The 27,479-nt window shown below is 43.7% G+C and overlaps 1 protein-coding gene and 1 long non-coding RNA gene across 2 annotated transcripts in view; both read left to right on the top strand.

Moving 5' to 3' along the window:
* The window catches only part of LOC310661313, a 156,800-nt gene that overhangs the window by 49,748 nt on the left and 79,573 nt on the right, over nt 1-27,479 (top strand). The gene's annotated exons all lie outside the window — the stretch shown is intronic.
* VOPP1 (VOPP1 WW domain binding protein) overlaps nt 18,450-27,479 on the top strand; it is a 36,133-nt gene continuing 27,103 nt past the window's right edge. Inside the window, exon 1 of the mRNA XM_083407165.1 lies at nt 18,450-18,918. Within this exon, the coding sequence (XP_083263291.1) occupies nt 18,868-18,918 (51 nt within the window). The 5' untranslated portion in view covers nt 18,450-18,867. The remainder of the gene's footprint in view (nt 18,919-27,479) is intronic.

Below are 27,479 nucleotides of genomic sequence, written 5' to 3'. Positions count from 1 at the left end.
CAAATAGAAAAGAGAGAAAGGGAAAGGCCATAATAAGATGGGAGCAGGACTTAGGTTATGTAATTGAATATAAAGTGTGAAAAAACCTGTGGACAAAAAATATTAATTTTACAGCATGTTATTTAATAAGAGAAAACTACCTGAAAATGCACCATAGTAAAGGTAAAGGGACGCCTGACCATTAGGTTCAGTCATGGCTGACTCTGGGGTTGTGGCGCTCATCTCGCTTTATTGGCCGAGGGAGCCAGCGTTCAGCTTCCGGGTCATGTGGCCAACATGACTAAGCCGCTTCTGGCGAACCAGAGCAGTGCACAGAAACACCGTTTACCTTCTCGCCGGAGTGGTACCTATTTATCTACTTGCACCTTGACGTGCTTTCGAACTGCTAGGTTGGCAGGAGCTGGGACCGAGCAACGGGAGCTCACCCCGTTGCAGGGATTCGAACCGCCAACCTTCTGATCGGCAAGCCCTAGGCTCTGTGGTTTAGACCACAGCGCCACCCGCGTCCCGAAAATGCACCATAGGCTAAAATGAACAAATCGCTTAGTAATAAGTGTTGGAGATGCACAAAGCAGATTGGAACTTTCTACCATATGTGGTGGACATGTCCAGAGATCAGAAAGTTCTGGGACATGATCCATGAAGAAATAAAAAAGTTACTAAGAACTTCACATAGCAAAAGACCAGAAACATACCTTTTGGGAATATTGAATCGTGATATTTGTAGAGAAAATACTAAATTCTTCCTGTACGCGACATCTGCAGCGAGAATCCTGGTGGCTAAGTACTGGAAGGGTAACCAGGTACCAACCAATGAGGAATGGTTATGTAAATTATGTGAATAGTTGCAACTGGCCAAATTGACGGATATAATAAGACTTTAATAGTCAATGAATACAGTCAAGAAGGAATGGAAGTGCTTGAATGATTATTTAGAAAGACAATCCCAAGGACAACATGATTCTCCAAGCATTAGAAATATTATTCACCCATTCTTATCCGGCCACTTTGGCACAGGTTTTCCATACATTTTCAATTTCAAGCATATAAGGATTTTTCAGTACTCCTGCTTAATCAGTCTACACACAGCCCTGGTTATTGTTAAATTTATCTTTCCTACAGATCTGTGTCAATACTTTTCATCCTGCTCCAACCTGCCATGAGTCTTGTGGTAAGGATTTCATTCATCTGCTACCTTAAAAATGATGAGTTAAAAATCTGTGGGATTTCATGATAGAAAGGTCACAAGACACTGAGCTTTTCAGTCCTCCAAAATGCTTTCATTTCTTTTTTATGCCGTTTTCCATTTTAATCAAAGCTTAGAGAGGTTTTTCCAGAGTTCACATGATTTCTTCCCTCCCTTCTAGGTAGAAATGCAACCATCTGCTGAGGGAGAGATAAAGAGCTTAACTGGAATTTGTCAGAAATGTATTCCCAATTTGATTGTTGCCATGATTCATGTGGGAACCAATGACACTGCAAGCAATAGCCTCCAGAAGATCAAAAGAGACTACGAGGCTCTGGGCAGGAAATTGAAGCAATTAAATGCACAAATCGTCATCTCATCTGTCCTCCCAGTTGAACGACGTGGCCCAGGGAGAGAGAGGAAAATAGTGGAAGTAAACAGCTGGCTTCGCAAATGGTGTAAACAGGAACGGTTTGGATTCTTAGATCACGGACTGCAGTTTCTTGAGGATGGACTTCTGGCAAGCGATGGGCTGCACCTCACAACGGTTGGGAGGAATGTTTTTGCCAAAAAACTCAGAAACCTCATCAGGAGGGCTTTAAACTGACTAATGTGGGGGAGGGAGACAGTGCTCCTGAAGGTAGGAGTCTATTAATTGATGAAGATGATCATCGAAATGTCATAGACCAAATGGAGCAAACAGCAAGCAGACCTAGTGGTGGGAGGAAAAAATCCTTAAATAAGAGACACGGGGGAATGACTAATGGACTTCAATGTCTGTACACTAATGCACAAAGCATGGGAAATAAACAAGATGAGCTTGAGCTCTTGGTACAGCAAACTAAATATGACATAATAGGCATCACTGAAACCTGGTGGGATAAGTCCCACGATTGGAATGTAAAAATGGAGGGATACAATCTATTTCAGAGAAACAGACCAGACAAGAAAGGAGGAGGAGTGGCGTTATATGTCAGGGATGTGTATACCTGTGAAGAGATCCAAGATTTAGAACCTCAAAGCCAAAGTGAGAGCATTTGGGTCAAAATTAAGGGAGAGAAGAATAATAGTGACCTCATTGTGGGAGTTTACTATAGATCCCCAAGCCAAACGGAGGACATAGATGATGCCTTCCTGGAACAGATGGCCAAGCATGCAAAAGGAAGGGAGATAGTAGTAATGGGGGACTTCAATTACCCAGATATTTGTTGGATGTCAAACTCAGCCAAGAGCATAAGGTCAAACAGATTCCTCACTGGCCTTGCAGACAACTTCATTGTCCAGAAAGTGGGAGAAGCAACAAGAGGAACAGCCATTTTAGATCTGGTCCTAACCAATGTCGATGACCTGGTTAATGGGGTAGAAGTGGAAGGATCATTAGGCGCAAGTGATCATGCTCTTCTGAAGTTTACTATACAACGGAAAGGAGCAGCCAAGCATACTAGGACTCAATTTCTTGACTTTAAGAAAGCCGACTTCATAAAACTTAGGGAAGTGCTGGGTGAGATCCCATGGACAGTAATACTAAAAGGAAAGGGAGTTCATGATGGCTGGGAGTTTGTTAAGAGGGAGATAGTAAAAGCACAACTTCAGGCAATACCAATGAGACGGAAACATGGAAGGTGCCTAAAGAAGCCAGGGTGGCTATCTAAAGAACTTTTAACTGAGTTAAGATTAAAAAAGGATGTGTACAAAAAATGGAAAAGGGGGGAAACAACCAAAGAGGAATTCAAACAAATAGCCAGCACGTGTAGACACAAAGTCAGAAAAGCTAAAGCACAGAATGAACTCAGGCTTGCTAGAGAGGTTAAGAGCAACAAAAAAGGCTTCTATGGGTATGTTCGTAGCAAAAGGAAGAACAAAGAAACAGTGGGGTCACTCAGAGGAGAAGATGGTGAAATGCAAACAGGGGACACAGAAAGGGCTGAACTCCTCAATGCCTTCTTTGCCTCAGTCTTCTCCGATAAAGAAAACAATGCCCGACCTGAAGAATTTGGAGGAAATGATTCAGCAGAGGAAACACAGCCCAGAATAACTAAGGAGATAGTACAAGAATACTTGGCTAGTTTAGATGTATTCAAGTCTCCAGGGCCAGATGAACTGCATCCAAGAGTATTAAAAGAACTGGCAGATGTGATCTCAGAACCACTGGCAGTCATCTTTGAGAATTCCTGGAGAACAGGCGAAGTCCCGGCAGACTGGAGGAGGGCAAATGTTGTCCCTATTTTCAAAAAGGGGAAAAGAGAGGACCCAAATAATTACCGCCCAGTCAGTCTAACATCAATACCAGGGAAGATACTGGAGCAGATCATTAAGCAAACAATCTGTGAGCACCTAGAAAGGAATGCTGTGATCACCAATAGTCAGCATGGATTTCTGAAAAATAAGTCATGTCAGACTAACCTGATCTCATTTTTTGACAGAATTACAAGCCTGGTAGATGAAGGGAACGCAGTGGATGTAGTCTACCTTGATTTCAGCAAGGCATTTGACAAGGTGCCCCATGATATTCTTGTAAAGAAGCTGGTAAAATGCGGTCTTGACTATGCTACCACTCAGTGGATTTGTAACTGGCTGACTGACCGGACCCAAAGGGTGCTCATCAATGGTTCCTCTTCATCCTGGAGAAGAGTGACTAGTGGGGTGCCACAGGGTTCTGTCTTGGGCCCGGTCTTATTCAACATCTTTATCAACGACTTGGATGATGGACTCAAGGGCATCCTGATCAAATTTGCAGATGACACCAAACTGGGAGGGGTGGCTAACACCCCAGAAGACAGGATCACACTTCAAAACGACCTTGACAGATTAGAGAACTGGGCCAAAACAAACAAGATGAATTTTAACAGGGAGAAATGTAAAGTATTGCACTTGGGCAAAAAAAATGAGAGGCACAAATACAAGATGGGTGACACCTGGCTTGAGAGCAGTACATGTGAAAAGGATCTAGGAGTCTTGGTTGACCACAAACTTAACATGAGCCAACAGTGTGACGCGGCAGCTAAAAAAGCCAATGCAATTCTGGGCTGCATCAATAGGAGTATAGCATCTAGATCAAGGGAAGTTATAGTGCCACTGTATTCTGCTCTGGTCAGACCTCACCTGGAGTACTGTGTCCAGTTCTGGGCACCACAGTTCAAGAAGGACACTGACAAACTAGAACGTGTACAGAGGAGGGCAACCAAAATGGTCAAAGGCCTGGAAACAATGCCTTATGAGGATCGGCTAAGGGAGCTGGGCATGTTTAGCCTGGAGAAGAGGAGGTTAAGGGGTGATATGATAGCCATGTTCAAATATATAAAAGGATGTCACATAGAGGAGGGAGAAAGGTTGTTTTCTGCTGCTCCAGAGAAGCGGACACGGAGCAATGGATACAAACTACAAGAAAGAAGATTCCACCTAAACATTAGGAAGAACTTCCTGACAGTAAGAGCTGTTCGACAGTGGAATTTGCTGCCAAGGAGTGTGGTGGAGTCTCCTTCTTTGGAGGTCTTTAAGCAGAGGCTTGACAACCATATGTCAGGCGTGCTCTGATGGTGTTTCCTGCTTGGCAGGGGGTTGGACTCGATGACCCTTGTGGTCTCTTCCAACTCTATGATTCTATGATTCTATGATTCTATGAATTATTTAGAACAAACAGAGGGATGGCTTCATTTCTTTCTTTAATTTGATAATTATGTCAATATGTCCAGGCCAATGACATTGTGCAAAACCACTCCAATTTGGTTGATGTACTAAAATCAATGGCACCAAGTGACTTCAATAAGGTCTCAATTTAAATAAATTATTGCGGCTGGAGGCAGACAGTAATTTTGTTCAAGGAGCAGAAGATAAGGGAGTGGAAAACACCACTGCTTGTGTGCGCACAGTGAAAAGTTGATGGCAGCTGCAGGAGGGCCAACCATTTACTGGGATCCAGAGATGGTTGAGAGACCCACCACCAGACCTGCTACCATGTTCCTGCCATTATCTTTCTGGCTAGTGTTGCCACATGGACAGGGATTTCCCATGCACACTATTGCAAATTAGGTAGGCACCAAAAGAAACTGCGAGTGGCGGAAACAATACATTAAGTTAAAGTACAGAAGAACAACTACATCCACACAATGCAGTTAAAGCACCCGGCTTACCCTAAGTATATTCAGAACTATAGTTTGTTAAGGGTGCTGGGAATTGTAGTTCTGTGAGGGAGCAAACTACAGTTCCCATGATTATTTGGGGGAAGCCATGTGCTTTGAATGTGTGGTGTGGATGCAAGCAGATATGGTAGTAGTAATTCATAACAGAAGCTTTAATATGTAAAGACAAACTAGCGCTGCTGTAACGCTCATAATGCAATATTGATTTGCTGGGGAAATGTAGCTTTCCCCAACAAAACAGCAACAGTGAATGATGTTTGCATTAGTGCTGTAAGCACATATTGGTTGGCAACAATGTTGCTTCCCAGAATCCATGCAGGTTTGATCAGTGCCATTCCAACCACATTACAAAACTTCTTGTGGTTGTTTTGAGATAGTATGGGACCTGGAAAGGAGCCTTCTCCAAATATCTTAAGGCATGAGCTGGTAGTCCAAGCTATCACGTTGGTTGAGCAAACAGTATCCAAAACTTCACTGCCTCAAGCACAATACTGTAAGAGCCAGTGTAGTGCAATGGTTAGAGCACTGTACTATGACCTGGGAGACCAGGGTTCGCATCCCCATTCAGCCCTGAAGCTCACTGAGTGACCCTAGGCCAGAATCCATCTCTTAGCATAATCTACCTCACAGGGTTGTTGTGAAAATGAACTGGGGAGGAGGAGAACCATGTACGCCAACTTGAGTTCCTTTGAAGAAAAAGTGGTTAGTTAGTTAATTAATTAAGTAAGCAAGCAAGCAAGCACAGAGTGGCTAAAGGGAATAATAGAAGGTAGGTGCAAGGATTGTGAACAAGGTCACCCCCTCCTGCCCTCAAGACAGAGTAACTTTCTGTTTTGTGCTCAAGACAGGTGCTGTAGTTCCAGCTCATTAGTCAAAGATTGAATTCAGAAACAATATTTTTCTCTTGTTTTCTCTCACACATGTAGAATAATAATAATAATAATAATAAACTTTTATTTATACCCCGCCCTCCTCGGCTGAAGTTGGGATCAGGGCGGCTAACATCAGATCTATAACATTAGTATAAAATCAAACAATAATTAAATTACCTCCCAAAAACAGGTCAAAATCAAATTAAAGTCTAATTAGATGGCTTTCCACAGGTTTAGGGTTGGGAACAGTAAGTAAGAACTGATTACACTTAAGCTGGATCTACACAGATATAAAAAACACTATGAAAATGCTATAAAATATAGTCATACTTCGGGTTACAGACGCTTCGGGTTGCGCACCACGCAGAACCTGGAAGTACCGGAACGGGTTACTTCTGGGTTTCAGTGCTTGCGCATGCACAGAAGCACTAAATTGTGCTTTGCGCATGCACAGAAGTGCCAAATTGCAACCCACGTGCAGCGCTGTGTGTTGCAAACATGCTTCCCGCACGGATCACGTTTGCAACCCGAGGGGCCACTGTATTTGCAATTTGCCATTGAGCTCTACAGCGCCATCTGGTGTCACATTTTTATTACACACTTATAATGTTATAAATGCAGCTGTGCAGATGAGTCCTCAGGCAATCTTTTGCTGCTAGAATAATTAGCTAAATAAGAGGGGAAACCCAAAGCAGGTTTAAGTGCAACAGCTGAATACACTCCAGTATGTTTCAAAAAACAACAAGCAAATGTTGGAGAAAGCACGGGAGCACAGGGCACAGAAGGAGAAGCTGACGTCAGAGCCAAAGGTGTGCTCTGCCCTGGTTCTAGCAGCAGGAGCTTCACATGTTATGTAATTGAATTATAAGTTGTCTAGCTCTGTTATCGTTTACATTTCTGCACAAAAGCCAGGAGCGAAAATTCTTGTCAGGATTCATAATGGTAATGGCACTGAACTAGACAGTGGCATGTTGAATGACACGGCTCATTCAATTCAGGGAAAAAACAGTTTAATAAAAAGCACTGGAAGCTAAATGCAATGCATCCTCATTTTTGCTTTAGGATTCATGGAAATCCATTGAATATAAACACAGTTGAAACCTCACATCTCAATCAAAAAACAACGGGAGCATGACATAGATTATGAAATAAACCCAATGAACTAAACTGTGATCTAAACCATCCTCACTGCAGTCAACTCTAGGCAACCAACCATGCCCTAGGCCCCCCAGTCTCCCTCACTGCCAATGAAAACTCATAAATGAATAGAAAGAGAACCTAGTCATGTGATGCTGACACAAAACCTTACAACCTATGTAGAAGAATGAAAGTTTGCTTCTCTCACCTCCCACTCTCTCTCCCCCTACTTCTCTTTCCCCACAAATTTATACTGTCTATAACATTATTGTCTCGCATCAAATATGAACAATTTGTAGAAAGAATTCTATTAACCAAAAGCAGAGACACTGTATGTACTTTTATAACCCCAAACATATTTAATACATTTTAATTTTAAAAGTTGAATAAAATGAATAATACATTCAATAAATGAACCACCTGTTTTCACTACTACTACTATTACTATTTATTAAATTTATATGCTGCCCTTCATCATAAGATCTCAGGGTGGTTCACAGAATAAAAAGCCTTGTTTCTCTACCCTGGCACACGGAAAGTTAGTCCCACTCATAACTCCACTGCCTAACGAGATCTGTGACCAATTTTCTGCAGTTCTATTTTTTTATCTGAAAAAGTCCCACTTGGACACGCAGAAGTAAAGAAAGTGTGAAGGTTATGTAATTAAAACACACTTAAGTAATTAAAACACAATGAACTTCAACAATGAACTTTGACAATGCTTAACTTTTTCTTTCTTTCTTTCTCTGCTTCCATTTCTAAGTGCCCCCCCCCATGTTTTTCCCCCAAAGACAATAGTGTCACACCCCATGCCAGGACAGAAAGTTCCTAAGGCCCACTAGCTTCAGACAAAACAAGCAACGGCTGACAGCCTCTGCGTCAGTTAGAGAACTGGGGTCACTCAGTGTTTGTAAGACAGGATGAAACTGGTGTAAAAGCAAGTAAGCGCACCTTCTACCTACTATTAAAAAACTAGCAAGTATGTCTCTTTCTGCCACATCCTTGAATTCAAAGCAACTCTTTGATATTTGCTTAGTGCTTTGAAATTCATATTAAATTACCATCCTACTCATCAGCACGCTAATTTCTGAATTGAAGCTTTGAATATATAATTTAAAGGTAAAGGTAAAGGTACCCCTGACTGTTAGGTTCAGTCGTGGACGACTCTGGAGTTGCAGTGCTCATCTCACTTTACTAGCCGGCGTACAGCTTCCAGGTCGTGTGGCCAGCATGACTAAGCCGCTTCTGGCGAACCAGAGCAGCACACGGAAACGCTGTTTACTTTCCTGCCGGAGTGGTACCTATTTATCTACTTGCACTTGATGTGCTTTTGAACTGCTATGTGGGCAGGAGCTGGGACCGAGCAACGGGAGCTCACCCTGTCATGGGGATTCGAACTGCCGAGCTTCCAATTGACAAGCCCTAGGCTCTGTGGTTTAGACCACAGCGCCACCCACATCCCTTAATATATAATTTAATATACTGTTAATTATGTCAATTATCTGTTACATATGTATATATTCTTATGTTAATTAATTGCTTTATAACAGCCCAGTCCAACACACATTTAATAGTAAATTAATACACTTAACGAGGATACAATAATAATTAGCATACATCTTTAGGGTACAAATACGTTTATTACAGAGCAGGTGGCAAAATGTCAGAATGTTATCATGTCCCTTAGATCACCAATGACTGTTAGCTCTTAGCTTGGAATTTGTTTGGGGCAACTGGCTTCATAGAGGATGTGCTTTTGTATTTTATACATTGGTCAGCTTGATGTAATAACCATCTGGCTGACAGAGTGAGTGTTCAAAGCCCCTCGCATAGGAGCCCACAGTGGCCAAACACGTAAGGTCAGTATGGCTGTGTTGGGCTCTGAGGATGAAAGACAGTGACTTGGCCAAAGCCAGTGCTCCAGACAAAGTACCCAGGAGTCCGGCTGGACCGGACCAACGGCCCATCTATTCCAACATCCAGCAGGAAGCCTGCAAGCAGGTCCCTGACTGCAACAGCATCTCCCCACTTACAATTCTTAGTAAATATCATTCAGAGACATGCTGTTCAGAACTATGAGGGGGGCAAGAAAGTTCTGCTCCTCTTTTGGGTCAGCCTTCTAAATTACTGTTGTTACAGCAACAGCCATGGTTTGGCTAAAATTGGAAGAGTGTTGGGGCTTGTAGATTTTTATTAAGCCTCCCCAAAGTTCCCCCATAATTAATGTAATCTAGTGTGGTGAGATTTGAACCAGGCATTGTACAGGCTCAGTCTATTAGCAGCTGCACCTCTTCCTCTGAATTCAATGGCATGGAACTCCCACCCTGTTGTTAAGGTATTACTTTTCTGTTCATTCACAGGATAGGCTCCAGGTATGAGCAGCCCTCAGCAAAGCATTACGTGGTCCATTCATCCCTGGCTCCAGTAGCCTTCCTTTGGACAGCATTACCAGGTTATGCATGTTGAGCCACCCACCGTTTCCATTACTAACAAGGCCTGGGCATCGTGTTACTCCAGGAAATATTGAATGAGGAGTGGCTTCCCAGATGCTGCTTCTAGATAGGCTCAAGCCCAGAGGAATGGACAAATAAAGGACCAGACATTCAAGGCCTCCAGGTACTGACATGGGCTTTGTTCACTCACCAGCAGCCCGAATCCTGGCATTCAAAACAACTCCCAGGGTGAAGGCTTGGTTAAAATTAAGTTCTGCTACTATTCCTGTTTAGATTGGGCTGTCAGATCCAGACCTTGAGATGTCTTCCATACTTCCAAGATGGGCATCACAGACAAAAACAGGAGGGAGATTTACTGGTGAGCTTAAAGGTAAAATGCACATCCCTGGGTTTCAACCTGACAGCCCAACTCCTAGCCTACAAGCCCGTGAAACACTTCCGCATTCTTCAAACATAGAGCCAGGATGTTTTGCCGCTTGAGGCAAAGCAGAAAATGGCAGACTTCTCTTTCTGCCATGCCACCCACTGCTGCTGCCTGAGGCAACTGGAGGTAGTCTGGGAGAGCCTTGGTACACTGAAGGAGGCCAGAGAGAAGCAGGTGGCACTGGGGGGTGGCAGTGGCAGAGTGGGCAGTCAGTGGCCTGCTCCTTGGGGCGCAAATCTGCCGCCCCTCACAGTTGTGCCCAGTCTGCTGCCTGAGGTGACTGCCTCACCACACCTCGCAGGTGGGCCAGCCCTGTGTGGAGTGCTATGAAAAGGGTTTCTGCCCTGAATACCTCACTGATGACTGGCTGAGAACTAAGATGAAAAGTCTGCTTCCCCAAATCAGATCTCTCCCTCTAAAAGTGGACTCAGGTGGCGAGGAGCGACAGGCACCCTTGCAAAAAGCACTTAGAACCAATGCTTTTTTTTTTTTAGAAAGATAGGTGCCGGTACTCACCACGAAGTTGTTACAGGAAGCGTCACACTTTTTAACACCAAAAAAGAGGTGCTGGTACTGTGTCCCATTGAGCACTTAGAACCAAGACAGAAGTACCATCATGGTTGGAAGAACCCAAGTGTTTCATAAATAAATACAAAATTAAAAAAAATAAATAGAGAAAAATCAAAGCTGGATGGGGGCCATGCATTATGTACATTTTTTTTCCTAGTCAGGTAGAAAATAATAATAATGTGTAATGTGGCATTTAAGATACTTGTCAGCAAAGCTGCACTCTGTTCTCTCTGTCCAGTGACTGCAGTTAGATTGTACATTTCTCATGCAGGGACCTATATTTTACTTACGTTATTCTGCAATTGTCCGTGTATGCTGATTACACAATACAGTAAGAGCAGCAAGCACTCTCATTGATTACTGCAGATTTTGTTGGCATTTTCCTAAAAGCTGCCCTGTCTGCTTTAGTAATGCTAGCATATTATGTTATCTTGACTTGGCAGAGTGATTTTTGGCCATGATTTCATAACTGTGCTGACCTGATTAAAAGTAAAGGTCATCAGCCCAGAGCAGATTAATTTGGTCTGGTTATCTGATGATGATTCATTTTGCATGCTGTGCTTTGTGTATGTGTGTGTGTATTGAACATCCATTTGTAACAATGGCAAAGAGAACATGCTAACATTTATAAATATAGGGTTTAAGATATATAATTATACCCCCTTTGTTTATTAAAGTGCAAGGGAGACTGGTTATTTCTGTTAGAGCAGTTATAAAGAGCAGTTTCAAAATATCACATATCAGGCTTTTGAATTCGTTCCAGCGGAAGAACATTAAGACATTCAATTTGGAGCCAATAACCTGTCTTATTTACACTTCAAAAAGTTATCCCCACCACCACTTGCCCCAGACTCTTGTAGTTTTGAGATGACCGTATCAGGCCAAATTTCAAGCAGGCAAGAGCCTTTTTTCTCCCATCCTGCTCAATCCCAAGAAAAAGTTCCACGGCTGAAGTTACTGCCTGTCATGCAGCTGTTTAATACCGTGGCCTGGGTCACATGACATGGGTCCTGGCCTGATCCAAGGTGGGTTGCAACAGGCACACTTACCACCCTGCAGTTACATGGTAAAAGATAAAGAAGTGGGTCCCAAAGTGCATGTTTGGGTAAGAAGTGGGTCCTGGGTCTGAAAAGATTGGAGACTACCTGTTTAGTGAAACTGTGGAAACCTGCCGTTGCCTAGAGAGGAGCCTGCAACCACTTTACACCTTGCTGGTCCTTTTTTTACAGCCACATCACATTGAGCCATGCCAAGGTTGGCTACAAGGCTGGGTAATTTACCTCTCTCCCTGTGAGCCACAATCCCGAACCTGATCAAGCCTGACCTCCCCACATCTCAACCACTTTTAAAAAGCCAACACATTTAATGTGATTATGCATGTAACGGGACGCGGGTGGCGCTGTGGGTAAAACCTCAGCGCCTAGGACTTGCCGATCGCATGGTCGGTGGTTCGAATCCCTGTGGCGGGGTGAGCTCCCGTCGTTCGGTCCCAGCTCCTGCCCACCTAGCAGTTCGAAAGCACCCCTAAGTGCAAGTAGATAAATAGGTACCGCTTTATAGCGGGAAGGTAAACGGTGTTTCCGTGTGCTGCTCTGGTGCCGGTTCGCCAGAGCAGCTTCGTCACGCTGGCCACGTGACCCGGAAGTGTCTCCGGACAGCACTGGCCCCCGGCCTCTTAAGTGAGATGGGCGCGCAACCACAGAGTCGGACACGACTGGCCCATACGGGCAGGGGTACCTTTACCTTTACCTTTATGCATGTAACATGTCTGTGTGAACACTACACTTTTAAAGTGCATTCAAAGTACATACTTCCCCTCAAAGAATTCTGGACACTGTAGCCTAGTCTGGTCCTCAGGAACAAGTCCCACAGTGTATTGTGGAGCTGATTCACAGAGGACTGTAGCCTAAAGTCCTTTTTTCATTGCCAGAATTGATGTCTGAGATTACATGTAATTTGCCACGTTAGGGGCATTCTTGAAGCAAAAAATAAGAAGGGAGAATGATACATAATTCATATTATCAGAGAGCACATTTCACAACAGCCTCTATAAAACGCTTTACAGTAGTGGCCAGAAGAGAAAAATCTACAATCCTGACAAGTCTGTATATTGATATTCACCCAGCAGCTGCAAAGGGATTCAACACACTTTCATTTGCCACATCACACATTATTTTAAAAAGAGTTTCAAAATAATCTATTACTACCATGCAGTCAGTTACAATGAACCAAGTAACTGTTCACTGTAAAAAGTAGACAGCAACTTTAATTCTAGGGAAATTGCAACTGTGATCAAGGGGTATGCTAACCAAGTTAAAGAAGCCCCTGATCATAGTTGCAACTTCCCACGAACTGAAGTTGTCTTATTTTTGTTTTACAAATCCAAAGCTTTTCAACAATTTCATGTGCTGGTTTCTGTGTTGCCAGCTTTAACTCTTCAGATGTTGAGGCACTGTGAATTCATTTCTTTATGAAATAAGTTCACCTCTATCTTCTGGCTCAATAAATTTTAAAAAAGTTGCAGTTTCCTGGGGGACATGAGCTAAGGTATTGACTTCTAACTTCCGGAAAACCGATGAATTTTCCAATCATATTTTGGTGCAATCTTAAACTCGCTTACCCGAGAGCACTACTAAACTCAGTGGGACACACTCTTCAGGTGTCATGTATTGGATTGCACTATACTAAAGGACCTAGAGGAGATTTTGTGGAGGACACCCAGATGGCAAGAGACAACGAGACTCATGATAAATTGGAGGAAATTAGCTCTATTTTAAATGAGGAACTGTCTAATTAGAAAGTTCACTTTAAAAGAAAGAGGCAGGGATTGAGATCTTGATGTTCCTCTCATGCCTTTTTTATTCCTCTTGCAGCTTCATTGATTCCATTTGGGTTAATGGTGATTTACTGCAGTGTGAAAAGAAACAAGCCCTGAATCTAATTGCACCGCTCCATAATTGAGAGTCTGGTAGGCTGCTGCATTTTACAATTGTACATAGGCTTACAAAACCGATATAAAGTGAAAACCAGGAGAAATGTGGTAGAATAATGAGATTTCTCTGTCTCTTCCTATACATGCTCCCTGTAAGACTAGCTCTGCTGCTACATAGTGCAAATCTATAATCTCTTTTCTAGCAGAATTATGTTTCAAGGGATTTCCAATTTCATTCTGTTTCTTTGTGATATGAAAGGGGTGCACACACACCTTCTCACACATAGGAAGGGAGTTGTGTGTCAAGGGGTCTGGCTGGTTAACCCCAGCCCACATTCACCGGGTTTGCAGTTATGTCTTCCACCAACCACATATTTAGCAGGTATGTGAAATGCCCCTCTGCATGTCCAGAGGCAGCTGTGCAGGATTCTTTCACATGAGGGGGAATTCTGAGCCACTTAAGATTCCCCATCACACGGGGCAGCCCTACCCCTGTGCTTCATGCAGCTGCCATTTGAATGGTCAGTAGGGGGCATGGCCATGAACACGTTGTCATAGCAGGAGGGGCTAAGCTGCTGTGACCCTGCAACCTCCGACGTATGCATTCAGTGTTGAGGGAGGTTGTGTGAATCCAATTTATTCTAAGCTAAAACCCATCTCACTATGCATAACAGAGAAATTATTATTATTATTATTAGAATTTACATACTGCCCTATACCTGGAGGTCTCAGGGCGATTCACAGAAATGTTCAGCTGATCATATTTGCCCCTACATGGTACATATTTAGGCTGAAATCAATCAATGGTTATTTAAAATTGAGGGTGATTTGAAACAGCGGATATGGCTTGTGAAGCGTACACTTATCTCACAATTGCCTCTGGTAAGGTTTCGGTACAGTGGCCGTACACAGGCCTATGCTCCAATTGTCCTTATTTACCAGGGGCAGACCACGTTATTTGGAAGCCTAAGTCACTTTCCCTGTCTGGAATAATGTTTGCAAATTGCAGTTGCTCCAAAATATAACAGCTTGATTACTGACTGCAACCAGGCATATTATGCCACCATTGAAACAGCTACGGTGGCTTCCAGCACATTTCTGGGAACAATCAAAAAGTGCTGACCTGTGCAGCTTGAGACTCAGTCACCTCAGGGATGACCACCCCCCATGTAAACCTGTCCAGGAGTTTACCCTAATGTTTCCAGATTTTTTCCGGGGATACTTTTCAACTTCCTACTAAATAGGTGGATTTTGTCAGGGGACTGATTTGTAAATCTGGGGACTGTCCCTGGGAAATGGGGACATCCGGTAACCTTAGTTTACCCTTTTCAGTGACTCACTTCCATGACCAGAGACAGGGCTTATTTTGTGGTAGCACCTTGGCTTTGCAAGTTCTCCCCAGAAGTGTTCACTTAGGGCTGAGTTTGTTGTCTTTTTGACTTATTAATTTTCCCAGGCCTTTTAGATTATTGTAGAGTTTTCTTTCAAACAAACAAAAACCACAAGTTTTTTATCTCATTATGGTGTTTTTATGTTTTGCCTATTATTTATTAGTTCTTAACTTTGTTGCTCTTTTTAATTTTATTCTGAAAGCCACACTCAGAAATTATATTGAATTAAATATCACAAATAAATAAAAGGTTCCCTAACCGCAAAATGTGAGAAAGGAGGACCCATGGCAAACAATACAAACAATATTTAAAGGCAGACTTATCCGGCATGACATGGAGCAAGTTCCAACTTTAGATTTCCCCTGTGCTGGGTCCAGGCAACGCGATCCAGGCCCAGTCCCGAATCCAAGGATTCCGCGAGGAGTCAGTCCAACAGGGCCAAGGCAGGTCACAAGACAGGAAACCAGGCTAGGTCAGGCACAGGGTCTCAGACAGGTTCCAGCAAGCAGCAATGTTGCTCCCTCAACCTGGGGCAGGGTCCGACAGCCTTTTATCTCTGTCGGGGTAACAGGCGGTCCTGATCCCCTGGTGACTCACCTCCCTGTCTCACCCGAAGGCGAGCACTCCTCCTGCGAGTACTCAGGTCTCTCCTTCTCTCAGACCTGAGTCTCTGCAGCTCAGGAGATGTCGTGGGTTACTAGACCCAGAGGCTGCCTCAGCCTCCCCTGACCCAACCAGTAGTGGAGCAGCTGTAAGTGATTGCCCGGCTGAAGGCAGCGAGGTACCGGTAATCGCCGCATCTGGAGCCAGGGCAGGCTCAGGCCCCTGACTCGGCCCAGCTGGTGCTTGTTGCAGGGGAACCTGTGCAGACTGGGGCTCTTCAGAATCAGGCCCCAGACTCGGTTCAGACGCCGCCTGAGACAGAGGATCCAGTGCAGACTGAGTCTCCTCTGGTTCCGAGTCTGAGCCCGAGCCCGAGTCCCAGGCCATCACATCCCTCTCTGTATTACACATAGCTTGGAAAAGGACTTAACAGAACTGAACGAACAGCATTTACTTTTCAATATCTATTAGGTTGTTACACTTAAGATTTACTTATTTATTCAATTTATCAACCAACAAACAAAAAAGTAATCTGGGTGACATAAAAGTAAAAACAAATTAGAATTGCAATGAGACAAAATAAGGAAAATATAAAATCAAAACAAATCACTTTATCACAGAGATCAAGAGATTAAAACATTGCAGCAACCATCAGTTAAAATCAGAGCTGGGGGGTGGGAGAGGAAATATAAATTTCACAGAACTAAGTAATTGTGTTAAAACCAAACCAAGGTTCCAATAAAGCAACACTTAGGTATTTATGGGTCATGGGCAGTGGAAGGTATCGTTTTTCTTACAGTGCCATGTTTATTCAGCTCCCAGGAGACTACTGTTGTCAAGTCTGCTGGTGGAGATAGGAAAAGCAAATGACTCTAGGACAGTAAGATACCAGATGGGCAGTCATTATAAATCGACTACCTGCAGGATAATTCAATCAGTTTATGGCATTATCAGAGCTGAGATGGGATTTATAACAGAAAACCTTTCTAATAATTGCACTGTGCCTACTTTTATTTTTTGCACTATATTATTTTTACCCTTGTAATTATAATTGTAATTTTGGAAACCATAAAGTTATTAATATTATTATTGGATTAGAGGTCTAACTATTCAGTTTCTGTTTGTAGGGGGCACTTGAGATGTAGAGATTTTTTACTTGTTGGAGCACTTCTGTCTTTTAAAAATGTGGCTTCATTTTTAACTGCCTTTGGAGACTGAAATCAGGAATAGAGGACCAAGGTGGGCTGAAGAAGTGTATTGCAGGTGCTTGATCTTTCTTGGTTGCCCTCTCCCAGGTACTGGACACCATACCCTTCCTTCCTTTGATTGAAAAAGCAGCCTCTTTCGGATCAGGATTTTGTGGGATGGTTTTTGTTTTCTATCATTGGAATAGTGTTGGAGATTCACACTGATCAAATTGTATTTCAGGCTTAGTTGAGTGAGGGGTTCTGGTACCTCTTTTTCTAGAAAAATAGCACTATAGTATTTAGGAAGGCTACATCTGTACTTGAAGCATAACTTTGCAACAGAGATGAAGGTTATCAATTTTGAATGCACACCTTATATAAACAAACAACACTTCCTGAAAGTAGAAAATAAAGATACTAATAGTGGGCTTGGTGTTTTGTTTCCGCTTTTCTTTTTAAAGAACAGTTTATTAGGACTAACAACAAAAACAACAATTTGTACCACACCCATCTGACTGGGTTGCCCCAGCCACTCTGGGCGGCTTCCAGCATATAGAAGAACATTATTATTATTACTATTTAACATTAAAAACTTCCCTATACCTGGCTGCCTTCATATGTCTTCTAAATGTTGTATACAGTAGTTACTTATATCAAAGAAAAGCTGGCAAAGAAAAAAATAAAAACTTGAAGCACAAACATAGACATGTGATTATAGCAGACATAAGAACAAAACAAGTAGACAAGAGAAAATATCCCACAAATATAGAGTCCAATCATGCTCTTTGACCCAAACATATTTAGAAAACCATTTCACTCGAAATATATTTCTCTCTCTCCTTGGCATCTTTCTTTCCTTCAACTGACAACCAAGTTTTTCCATATGGGCCATGAACCAAGTCCGAGAATACAATTCCTCCATCAAATTAGGGGTGACTAATTTCCAGCTTCAGGCCAGCATCTAAAATGTCCCTAGCCTTCCAGGGCCCCTCCAATCATTTGGGCTCCTGCTATGAGTTTTGCTACTCAAGATTGTGCAGAGACACTTTCCGCTTGATGTGCTAGCCTTCACTTTGCCAGATGTCTTCTTCTCAGTGGAAGACCATTCAAACATAACCAGAACCCCTCGCTTTACAGCCAACGCTGCAACCTCATTCTTGCTCTCTGTGTTGATAAGCAGGAGAAGATACTCGGCTGCTTCTCAACACATAGAGCAGTAAGAAAGAGTAACCTCTTCCTCAGTTTCTGCAGCCTGTGTGTTGTTGAATAGGCAACTCATGCCCATTTGCAATTAAAGACCTCCTGGGAGGCTGGGCATAATTCAGGCTTGAATTGCATTTTTTTAACCCGCCTTTGCAAGCGAGTTTGGACGTGGCTGCTTCACTAGAATTAAACCGTGTTAGGGACCCTGCAGCAGCCCCGTCCGCACTCGACTGGGGCTGGTTATGGGAACACCCGACTCCCCCGCTAGGACAGCAGCATTAAGGGCTCCCGACCTGCAAGGCCTCCCGCTCGCTTCTTCCCGGCTGGCAGGGCGGAGGCAGGCAGTCGGGCGGGCGCTGCGAGGCGGAGTCGGCGGGGCGGGCCTTCCCAGCCCGGCCCTTCTGCCGCCCGGGCCTCCTCCTCCTACTGCTCCTCTTTGTGCGCCCTGGCTGGCGCTCGCGGCCGGAGACCCTCCCGTCGCCGCTCCCGGGACAGCGGCCCAGCCGAGGGGGCGCGACCCAGCAGCTGCTTGCCCGGATCCCCTTCGTCGCTTCTCGGAAAGTCGCTGTTCCGCTTACTTCGGAAATAAGCGGTCTGGCGTCCGAGAAAGGGCGCGGGAGAAGCCGAGGATCCCGCTCCCTCCGCGCTCCTTTCCCGGAGGCTCTTCTGCTCTGCCCTTTTCCTCCCGCCGGAGGGAGCGAGATGCCGCTGCTCTTTGCTGCTTCCGAGCGCGCGTGAGGAGAAGGGGCAGCGGCCGGAGAAAGGGAGAGATGAGCCATTTTCAGCAGGGGATCCTACTGCTGCTCTTCCTGCTCCTGGAGGTAAGACAGATCAGGATTCTGAGGGATTGCTGTTACTCCTGTTGTCATTAGAGATGCTTGGGGTTTGAGAGTGTTTTCTGCCGTCCACAATGTACTCCCATACATTTGAAGCCCTGTTGAGATTTAATGGAGACCCGGGCGATTATAGGCAGGGAATAGCCTCATTCTTATTGAGATCACGGTAAGCGATATTATTGTCCCAGCTGTGCTTCTTCAGAGCAGCAGCATTCAGTCGTGTGCAAATCCTCGCTTCCAGCCTGCAGACAGGCTTGCCACCCACCTCCAGCTGGATGTCACAGGTAAGTGTAGATAATTTTCCACAGACACACTCTTTTTATGCAAAGCTACCATAGGGAGGCTGGGAACTTGAGCCAAGTGAAGGTGGGGCAGGGCTGCTTAGTTAACCCTTTTCCTTCAGGGCATTTACCTGGACGTAATGCCCCCTCCCAAATTGCTCCCCTTCCCCTGCAGGGAATAAGACCCATGACCACTTTTCCTTTTAACCGTGGAGATAAAAATATATTGGGAGAGGGATTTTGAGTAGAAAAATGATTTGGGGGAAACAGTTAAGCCTTACACTCTGCCCATGCAGAGTTCAAGGTTCTAGCCTCCCATGACAGCTGTTTATTTTAATTCACTTTATTTTGAGGTTGCAGATTGCAGTTGGACCTGGAGAAATAGGCCTAACTAGTTTGTAGATTTGAAGGCATAATGTTCATAGATAGGATTGAGGACTCTTACCTTTATTACTAACTCCTGATGTTAACTCCGCAGGGAACTAAATGTGTGATGTCGATACACAGATTTGATACGTCTTAGGTGCATTTTCATTTTTAATCAGCTGTGAAGGTTTTACACAGTTTTGATGGCACAAGCCTTGTTTCTTCCTCATCCTCACCATTATGAGTTTTTATTTATAGAGAAATATCTGAAATCACTAGCTTCCTGCGCATTGCAAATAAATATAATACAAATTTTATTAATCACCAGGAATCATTTGTATTGCAAAATAATTACTGTTCTTTTTCATTAAAGTACTTTCTTATTATTGCTTCTTGTCCTCCTCCCAAATGTGATCCTGTTACGTAGATTAAATTCAGTAGTTATTTTATTTAAGTAGAGAGGCCTAGGGCTTTCTGCCTGCTAGGGACGTCCCACCCCCACCCCCTGGTAAGTAAGGGCAGGCTGTGGCTACTCAAATAGTGATTGAAATATACTCTACACATACTCCAAGACAGTTCTTATCCACATTTTTCAGAATCAAGAATGGATGGGCTCTGTTGGTACAACCCAAGATTGAGTGGCTACTTGGTGACAGGGCCTAACTGGACATTGTGTGCCAATATTTGTATTATAATCCAGATACTAGAGTGTTGTTGTTATTATAAGGAAAGCTGTTGAAAGAGGACCACCAGGAATGGAGAAGTAAAGTCAGAGGAGCCACTTCTGTCTGACTTTCCTCACTCCAGGTGGCCTCTCAGTCTTCTCTCCATTTTGGGGGCTGGGGAGGGAACCAGTCTGGCTCTCTGGGAGAGATTCCTATTTGTCACAAGTTACAAGTCAAGTTACAGGTGCTTAAAAAAACCCAGGGATTTTAGGGGGAGCAAGGGGGCAGAGGATTCAGTGAATGCGCACTGGCTGATGGTGGATTGGCGCAGTAAAAGCCCAGCCCCAGCATTCAAGCAGGTTGTACTGTCTGAATCCTTGCTCAGTTAAGCTGGAGGCAGCACTTCCTTGTTTCATGAGCAGCGAGTTGATCCAAAGAAAAAATAGGAAAAGAAGTTTTCACTGCAAGGCCTGTTCAGGTGCCTTTATTTAGCCATGCCAGGAAAGATTCGCTGTGTTTGAGAGAGTAATTTTCATGAATCTTCTTTGGCTACATCATCATGCTGTTTTGCTTTGTTTTAATCAAAGAGGGTTTAGACTGTTTGTAGCGGGTCTCTTCTCTTTGGCCTATTTGCCTTTGTAAAGCACTTAAGGCATTTTCCTAGATTCGGCACTGCTTAATTTTGCGTAATAGAAGCAGTGATTAGGTAGTATGACCCCCCCCCATCACCACCACCACCTATTCAAACCATAGGGTGGCTTAGGAGAATTCTTCCAACTTCATAAATGGGGTCTGTCTGTTTTACGACTCTATCTTTGATTGATCTGTAAAGACGAATAGCCATAAGGACTGTATTGCTGGAAGGGTTTTTTAAATTTAAGCCTGGTATTTCACCCATGCCCCTTGATTTTGACAGAATCTGTATTGTGTTGTAATATATGAAACCACCTCTAGGAAGTTCTTTGTGGGCTGTGATTTAACACAATGGCTCCTAGGTAGAGGTCAACTACCCTATCATTGAACTGTATTGATTCACGAGGTGGTGAATCTCCCCAATAATTTTGCAAACACTGTGTTTACACTCCTTCTTTGCCCTATCATAGGAGGTATCCAGGAACATAAATGTCTTATTTCTGTTAGTTATGGGATTTCAGATTGCATGTTCATCGAATGATCAAAACATATGGATCACTCCATATTAAGGAGTCATCATGAACACACTTGTCAGTGCAGATTTCTAGATTGATCGACTGCACCCATTTTGTTGAACTCTGAGCTGGGGGTATTGCCAGCTTGATGTGTGTATTGTGTATATGGTGGTGGAGGAAGAAGCAATTTGCAGCTCTTTTCATCATTATCATGGGAAACTGGATTTGCACATATGACCTGAGTGGCTTTTCACATGCAAGGTGTGTGAAAAGTCACAGAAAAAATGGTAGCTTTTCCCCACTTCCTCTCGTTGCAGAAGCTGTCCACATGGGTGGGTGGTGTGAGATATAGAGACCCAAGTTCTGTTTCTTTTGCCTCTGGAAATCAGAGGTGGTTTATGGCGATTCCTTTTCTGAAATGCACAAGGGTATTTCTAGTCCTAATCTTTCTAATCTCAAGTTCCCTGTGTAATAGAACAGAGAAACTGATAAATATTCTGTCCATGGAAGCATTTACTTTAGCTTGGCTCCAAAGGCTCCTCAAAGTCCACTAGGAACTTAATAACTGTCAATCATCCCCTGCTTCCCCCACCCCAAGGAACGTAATCAGAATGTACAACAGTGATTGCCCAGCAAAGCACATGGCAGCACAATAGAAGATTAAGCTTTCAATGTTCAATCCATTTAGGAGAAGCCCTGCAGTATTCCTTGTAAGCTTTAATTGACTTTATAAACAGGGTGTTTCAGCATAAGTTGTTAATGCTTCATGTACATGTTTTGCTTTTTTTGGCTGCTATACCAGAATTTCCTTTATCTAAGCATTTAGGGCCTCAACACACCTGGAGTTTTCAGGGAGTGTGCATGGCTTCTAGGAAGACTCAGACCTCCTTTTATAATGGATTTTTGGAATTTAGTCCCCTCCCCCTTTTAAAGAAACAAGCACTCATTTATCATTGACTGGGTCGTGTTGTATATATGTTCATCATATTCTCCCCATATGAGCCTTTCTGGGTCTTAAGGTCATCTGCTGAGGCCCTGCTCAGAGTGCTATCTCCAGTGGAAGTGTTTGCTGTATTTGCATCACCGAAGAGACCTCTCTGGAGCTGAAGCCTGGGCAGGGTGTATGGAGCTCCTGGGCTGCCCCAACGAAGATGCCTCCCTCTCAGCCTTGCTGCATGTACTTCAAGCTTGACTGCAAAAGTTGCCAGAAAGAGGCATACAAGCAGTGTTCAAAATTAGCCAGGCACGAGGTGCATTTTTGCACCTGGCTTTTGACGCGGGTGGCGCTGTGAGTAAAACCTCAGTGCCTAGGACTTGCCGATCGTATGGTCGGCGGTTTGAATCCCCGCGGCGGGGTGAGCTCCCGTCGTTCGGTCCCAGCTCCTGCCCACCTAGCAGTACGAAAGCACCCCTAAGTGCAAGTAGATAAATAGGTACCGCTTTATAGCGGGAAGGTAAACGGCGTTTCCGTGTGTTGCGCTGGTGCTGGCTTGCCAGAGCAGCTTCGTCACGCTGGCCACATGACCCGGAAGTGTCTCCGGACAGCGCTGGCCCCCGGCCTCTTGAGTGAGATGGGCGCACAATCCTAGAGTCGGACACGACTGGCCCGTACGGGCAGGGGTACCTTTACCTTTACCTTACTTTGACCACTTGTGACCAAGTGAAGATGCCTGGGTGCCAGGATGGTGCGTGATACCTCCACCACCTGGAGGTGCATGCCTAGGGATCATTGGATCTGGACTGTTTTTAGATACTAATACCCCATCCTGTAGAATTCTATCAGTTATGTGTTATATGCACAATCAGAATGAATTTTAGGAACCAAAATGCTTTTTCTGTGTAGCCTGAGCAGGCACCATTAAGAAAAAGAGGTGGGAACAGGCCAATATATATGTGGACTGTCCCTGGATCTTTTAAGTTCTTCTTTAAGTTCTCAGAGCTGTTAACCTAGCTCAAGGTTGTCACCTGAATTTGCCAGATGTTTAACTGACCATCAATCACAGTCAGTCCATCATTTGAAAAATAAGACTTTAGAACTGTCTTACCCCCAAATGCCAACCAGACATTCCACTTTGATGACTGCAACTTTGGTTTAAGGAACCATTTGGCGCCTAACTTATATATCTGAGTTTCTAACACTGCATACAAGACACCATCCAACTGCCCTTGGGACTCCAACTCTGCATTTAAGTAGGACTTACTCCATAGCCTTTTCTTCTCCCAAAGATGTCCTGCAAGGATTTTTTCCTTGGGGTTTACTCCCAAAGCCTTCCTCATAAATGAGTATAGCTACAGGGTAGCGGAGGTTTAGGGTGAGTTTTCCTTCTCCTAGATGGGCTCCCTTCCCAGGCTGACAAGCCCCATCTGCCCCTCCTTTTCCTCTACAGCACACGCAGAAGCCGCCTTCTTGACTGTTGGACCTCCTCTTGGTCTCATCCACTCAGTCTGCTGGAGCCTGTCTTCTCATGTAGAAGTCTGCTAGGCAGTATAAGCCTTTGGCTTGCCAAGTTTTTATCTGGAGGTTACATGCTGCGTGGTGGAATAGGGGTTGGTATACCAGGGGGTATTAGTGGGGATGGGGTTGTGGACAGTTTACCTGCTTCTTCCTTCCATGATTTAAGCATGGTCTGTGTGAACCTGTTTAGTGTTGTGGGGGTTTCCCTTAGGTTGTTTGGGAGGAATGGGTATGCTGTGGTAGAGGTATTTCCAATTATGTCTCTCTCCAAGTGTACCCATTGTTTTGTCTCGTCTTCTAGAATGTACGGGATTATGTGGCGCATTTGGTTGGTGGATTTGGGGTTTATTTTTGATTTTTTGTGGACTTGGGCTGGGGGAATCCAGATTGTGAGGGTTTGGAATACATAGGTTAATTTTGGGAGGGTGGTCATTTTGATCATGGCTATTTTGTCCAAGAGTGAAGTTGATATTGTACAATCTCCTCAAATCTTTATTGATTTGTCATCACAGGGGGTTGTAATTGTGGAGGTATAGTTTGTTGAGGTTTCTGGTTATTTGTACCCCTAGGTATCTGAATTTGGGGCAGCAAAGTTTTATCTTGGTGATGTTGGCGAATTCTTTTCAGATATGAGGGAGCTGAAACACAGCCTTAGATTTTGCAAAATTTACTTGTAGGCCCGACACCATTGCAAATGTGTTGAGTTCTCTGATTAGGAAGGTTGCTGTGTTTTTGGAATCTGGTGTTGTGACCGTCAGGTCGTCTTCAAAGTGCCCTAATTTGTAGGTTCAGCCTTTTATTTCCACTCCCTTGATGTCTGTGGCTGCTCAGATTCGGATTGCTAGAGGTTCCAGAGCCAGGGTGAATAGGAAGGGAGACACTGGGCATCCTTGTTTTGTGCCTCTTTGGATTGCTATGGTATTAGAGTCCATACTGTTAGTCCTGCATTTTGCTGAGGCTCAGGAGTAGATTTGTTTGAGGGTTTGTAAGAAGTTAGGACCAAATTTTATGTTAGTTAGTACTGCTAGTAGGTATTTCCATTCTAGGCAATCAAAAGCTTTGAGGATGTCTAGGGACATAATTGTCAGTGGGAGTTTAGTTGCCTTGCTGTGTTTGATCAGATTCAGTAGTTTCCTGATAAGGTCTGTTATATTACGACCAGAGATGAAGCCCAGGGCTATTTAATTTGTGTAGGAATTTTTTTAGGCGGTTAGTCAAGATTGATGTGAATATCTTGTAGTCTTGGTTTATTAATGAGGTCGAGCATGATTCTACTTTGTTTTGTTTTTTTAAAAAGATATTTATTAAAGGTTTTTTAGTAACAGAAAAAAGTATTTAAAAAAACAGAAACAATGAAAAATTTAACAAGCAATACATCAAAGATAAGAAAAAGAAAGAAAAAAGAAAAAGAAAAAAGAACAATACATCAAAACAGCATAATAAAGAGAAAAGAAAACACATCCAAATTCCATGTCATTATCTTTCATTTACTTGTTTCCTCGACTTCCTCACACCTCCCTTTTTTGTATTCTAGTTCAAATTAGCTAATTCAGCAAATCCTTTCCCTCTTTCTCGATTTTTTGTTCTATAATTTGTCTTAACATAATCTAACTTAAAATTTTCCACTATAGCCCATTAACAATCAGTTTTTGCTTAATTCTTTATCACATTTCTGCTAAAACCATATAACTTCATTCCAGTATTCTTCTAACATTCATTAATTTTGCAATACTTCTGTAAATATACTTTAATTTTTTTTCCAATCTTCTTCCATCGACTCTTCTCCCTGGTCTCGGATTCTGCCAGTCATTTCTGCCATTTCCATGTAGTCCATCAGCTTCATCTGCCATTCTTCCCGGGTGGGTAGATCTTGTGTCTTCCAATACTTTGCGATGAGTATTCTTGCTGCTGTTGTAGTATGATTCTACTTTGAGGCTGTCTTTGAGTGATTTTGGGATAGAGACTATCTTGGAGGAGGTCTAGGTTTTAGGAATGGGGCCTCCTTTTCTGATGTTGTTGAATAGGTGGGATATGTAGGGCATAAGGGGTTCTTTGAGTCATAGCTTTTAGCCAGCATACAATGAAGTCTGCTGGGTTTTGTCCTTTTTCGGGGAAGTTTTGGATGTGGATGTTGCAATGTCTACTGCGATCTTCGAGGTCTGCTTGTTGAGTTCTCATTTATGTACTTTGTTTCCAGGTGGCTTACCAGTTTCACACGTGTGTTTAGAGCCTCTCAGTACCACTCTATTAGTCTTTCTTGCATTTGGTTTTTATTTTCTAGAGTGGAGATGGTCCTAGTCAGGGTTTCCACTTTGGAGGTCAGGTTGCAGATGACACCAAACTGGGAGGGGTGGCTAACACCCCAGAAGACAGGATCACACTTCAAAACGACCTTGACAGATTAGAGAACTGGGCCAAAACAAACAAGATGAATTTTAACAGGGAGAAATGTAAAGTATTGCACTTGGGCAAAAAAAATGAGAGGCACAAATACAAGATGGGTGACACCTGGCTTGAGAGCAGTACATGTGAAAAGGATGTAGGAGTCTTGGTTGACCACAAACTTAACATGAGCCAACAGTGTGACGCGGCAGCTAAAAAAGCCAATGCAATTCTGGGCTGCATCAATAGGAGTATAGCATCTAGATCAAGGGAAGTTATAGTGCCACTGTATTCTGCTCTGGTCAGACCTCACCTGGAGTACTGTGTCCAGTTCTGGGCACCACAGTTCAAGAAGGACACTGACAAACTAGAACGTGTACAGAGGAGGGCAACCAAAATGGTCAAAGGCCTGGAAACAATGCCTTATGAGGATCGGCTAAGGGAGCTGGGCATGTTTAGCCTGGAGAAGAGGAGGTTAAGGGGTGATATGATAGCCATGTTCAAATATATAAAAGGATGTCACCTAGAGGAGGGAGAAAGGTTGTTTTCTGCTGCTCCAGAGAAGCGGACACGGAGCAATGGATCCAAACTACAAGAAAGAAGATTCCACCTAAACATTAGGAAGAACTTCCTGACAGTAAGAGCTGTTCGACCGTGGAATTTGCTGCCAAGGAGTGTGGTGGAGTCTCCTTCTTTGGAGGTCTTTAAGCAGAGGCTTGACAACCATATGTCAGGAGTGCTCTGATGGTGTTTCCTGCTTGGCAGGGGGTTGGACTCGATGACCCTTGTGGTCTCTTCCAACTCTATGATTCTATGATTCTATGATTCTATGCTGAGTCACTGTGTTCTTCGGCAGTTCTGCTAGTCTTTGTTCTGTTTTCCTCAGGTCCCATTTTGTTGTTGGGTTGTTGTCATCCTGGGGGGATGTTGTAGTCTCAGTGCTGTTCACCATCTCCCTGGTTGGTGCCATCTCAATCTCTCTGGTGGACTTGGTTTGAGATGTGTGTGGTGTCCCTTTGGAGCAGAGTGTGTTGTAGTTAGGAGTTTTGGTGGTGATGGTTCCTGGATGTTGTTGAGTTGCTGAGTTGAACAGACGCAGTAGACTGGTGGCTTTTGCAGAGTGTCAGGATTAGTCATGTCTGGGCTGTGTTTTAAGGGTCACTGTAGTCACCTCAGCTGTGTTGGTGAAGCGGGAAGCAGACAGGCAGACAGACAAGCAGACAGACAGACCAACAGTTGACATAAAGGG

Source organism: Podarcis tiliguerta, assembly GCF_965153285.1.
Source record: "Podarcis tiliguerta genome assembly, chromosome: 12".
Classification (NCBI taxonomy): Eukaryota; Metazoa; Chordata; class Lepidosauria; order Squamata; family Lacertidae; genus Podarcis; species Podarcis tiliguerta.
This window is presented reverse-complemented; position numbering and strand designations above follow the sequence as displayed.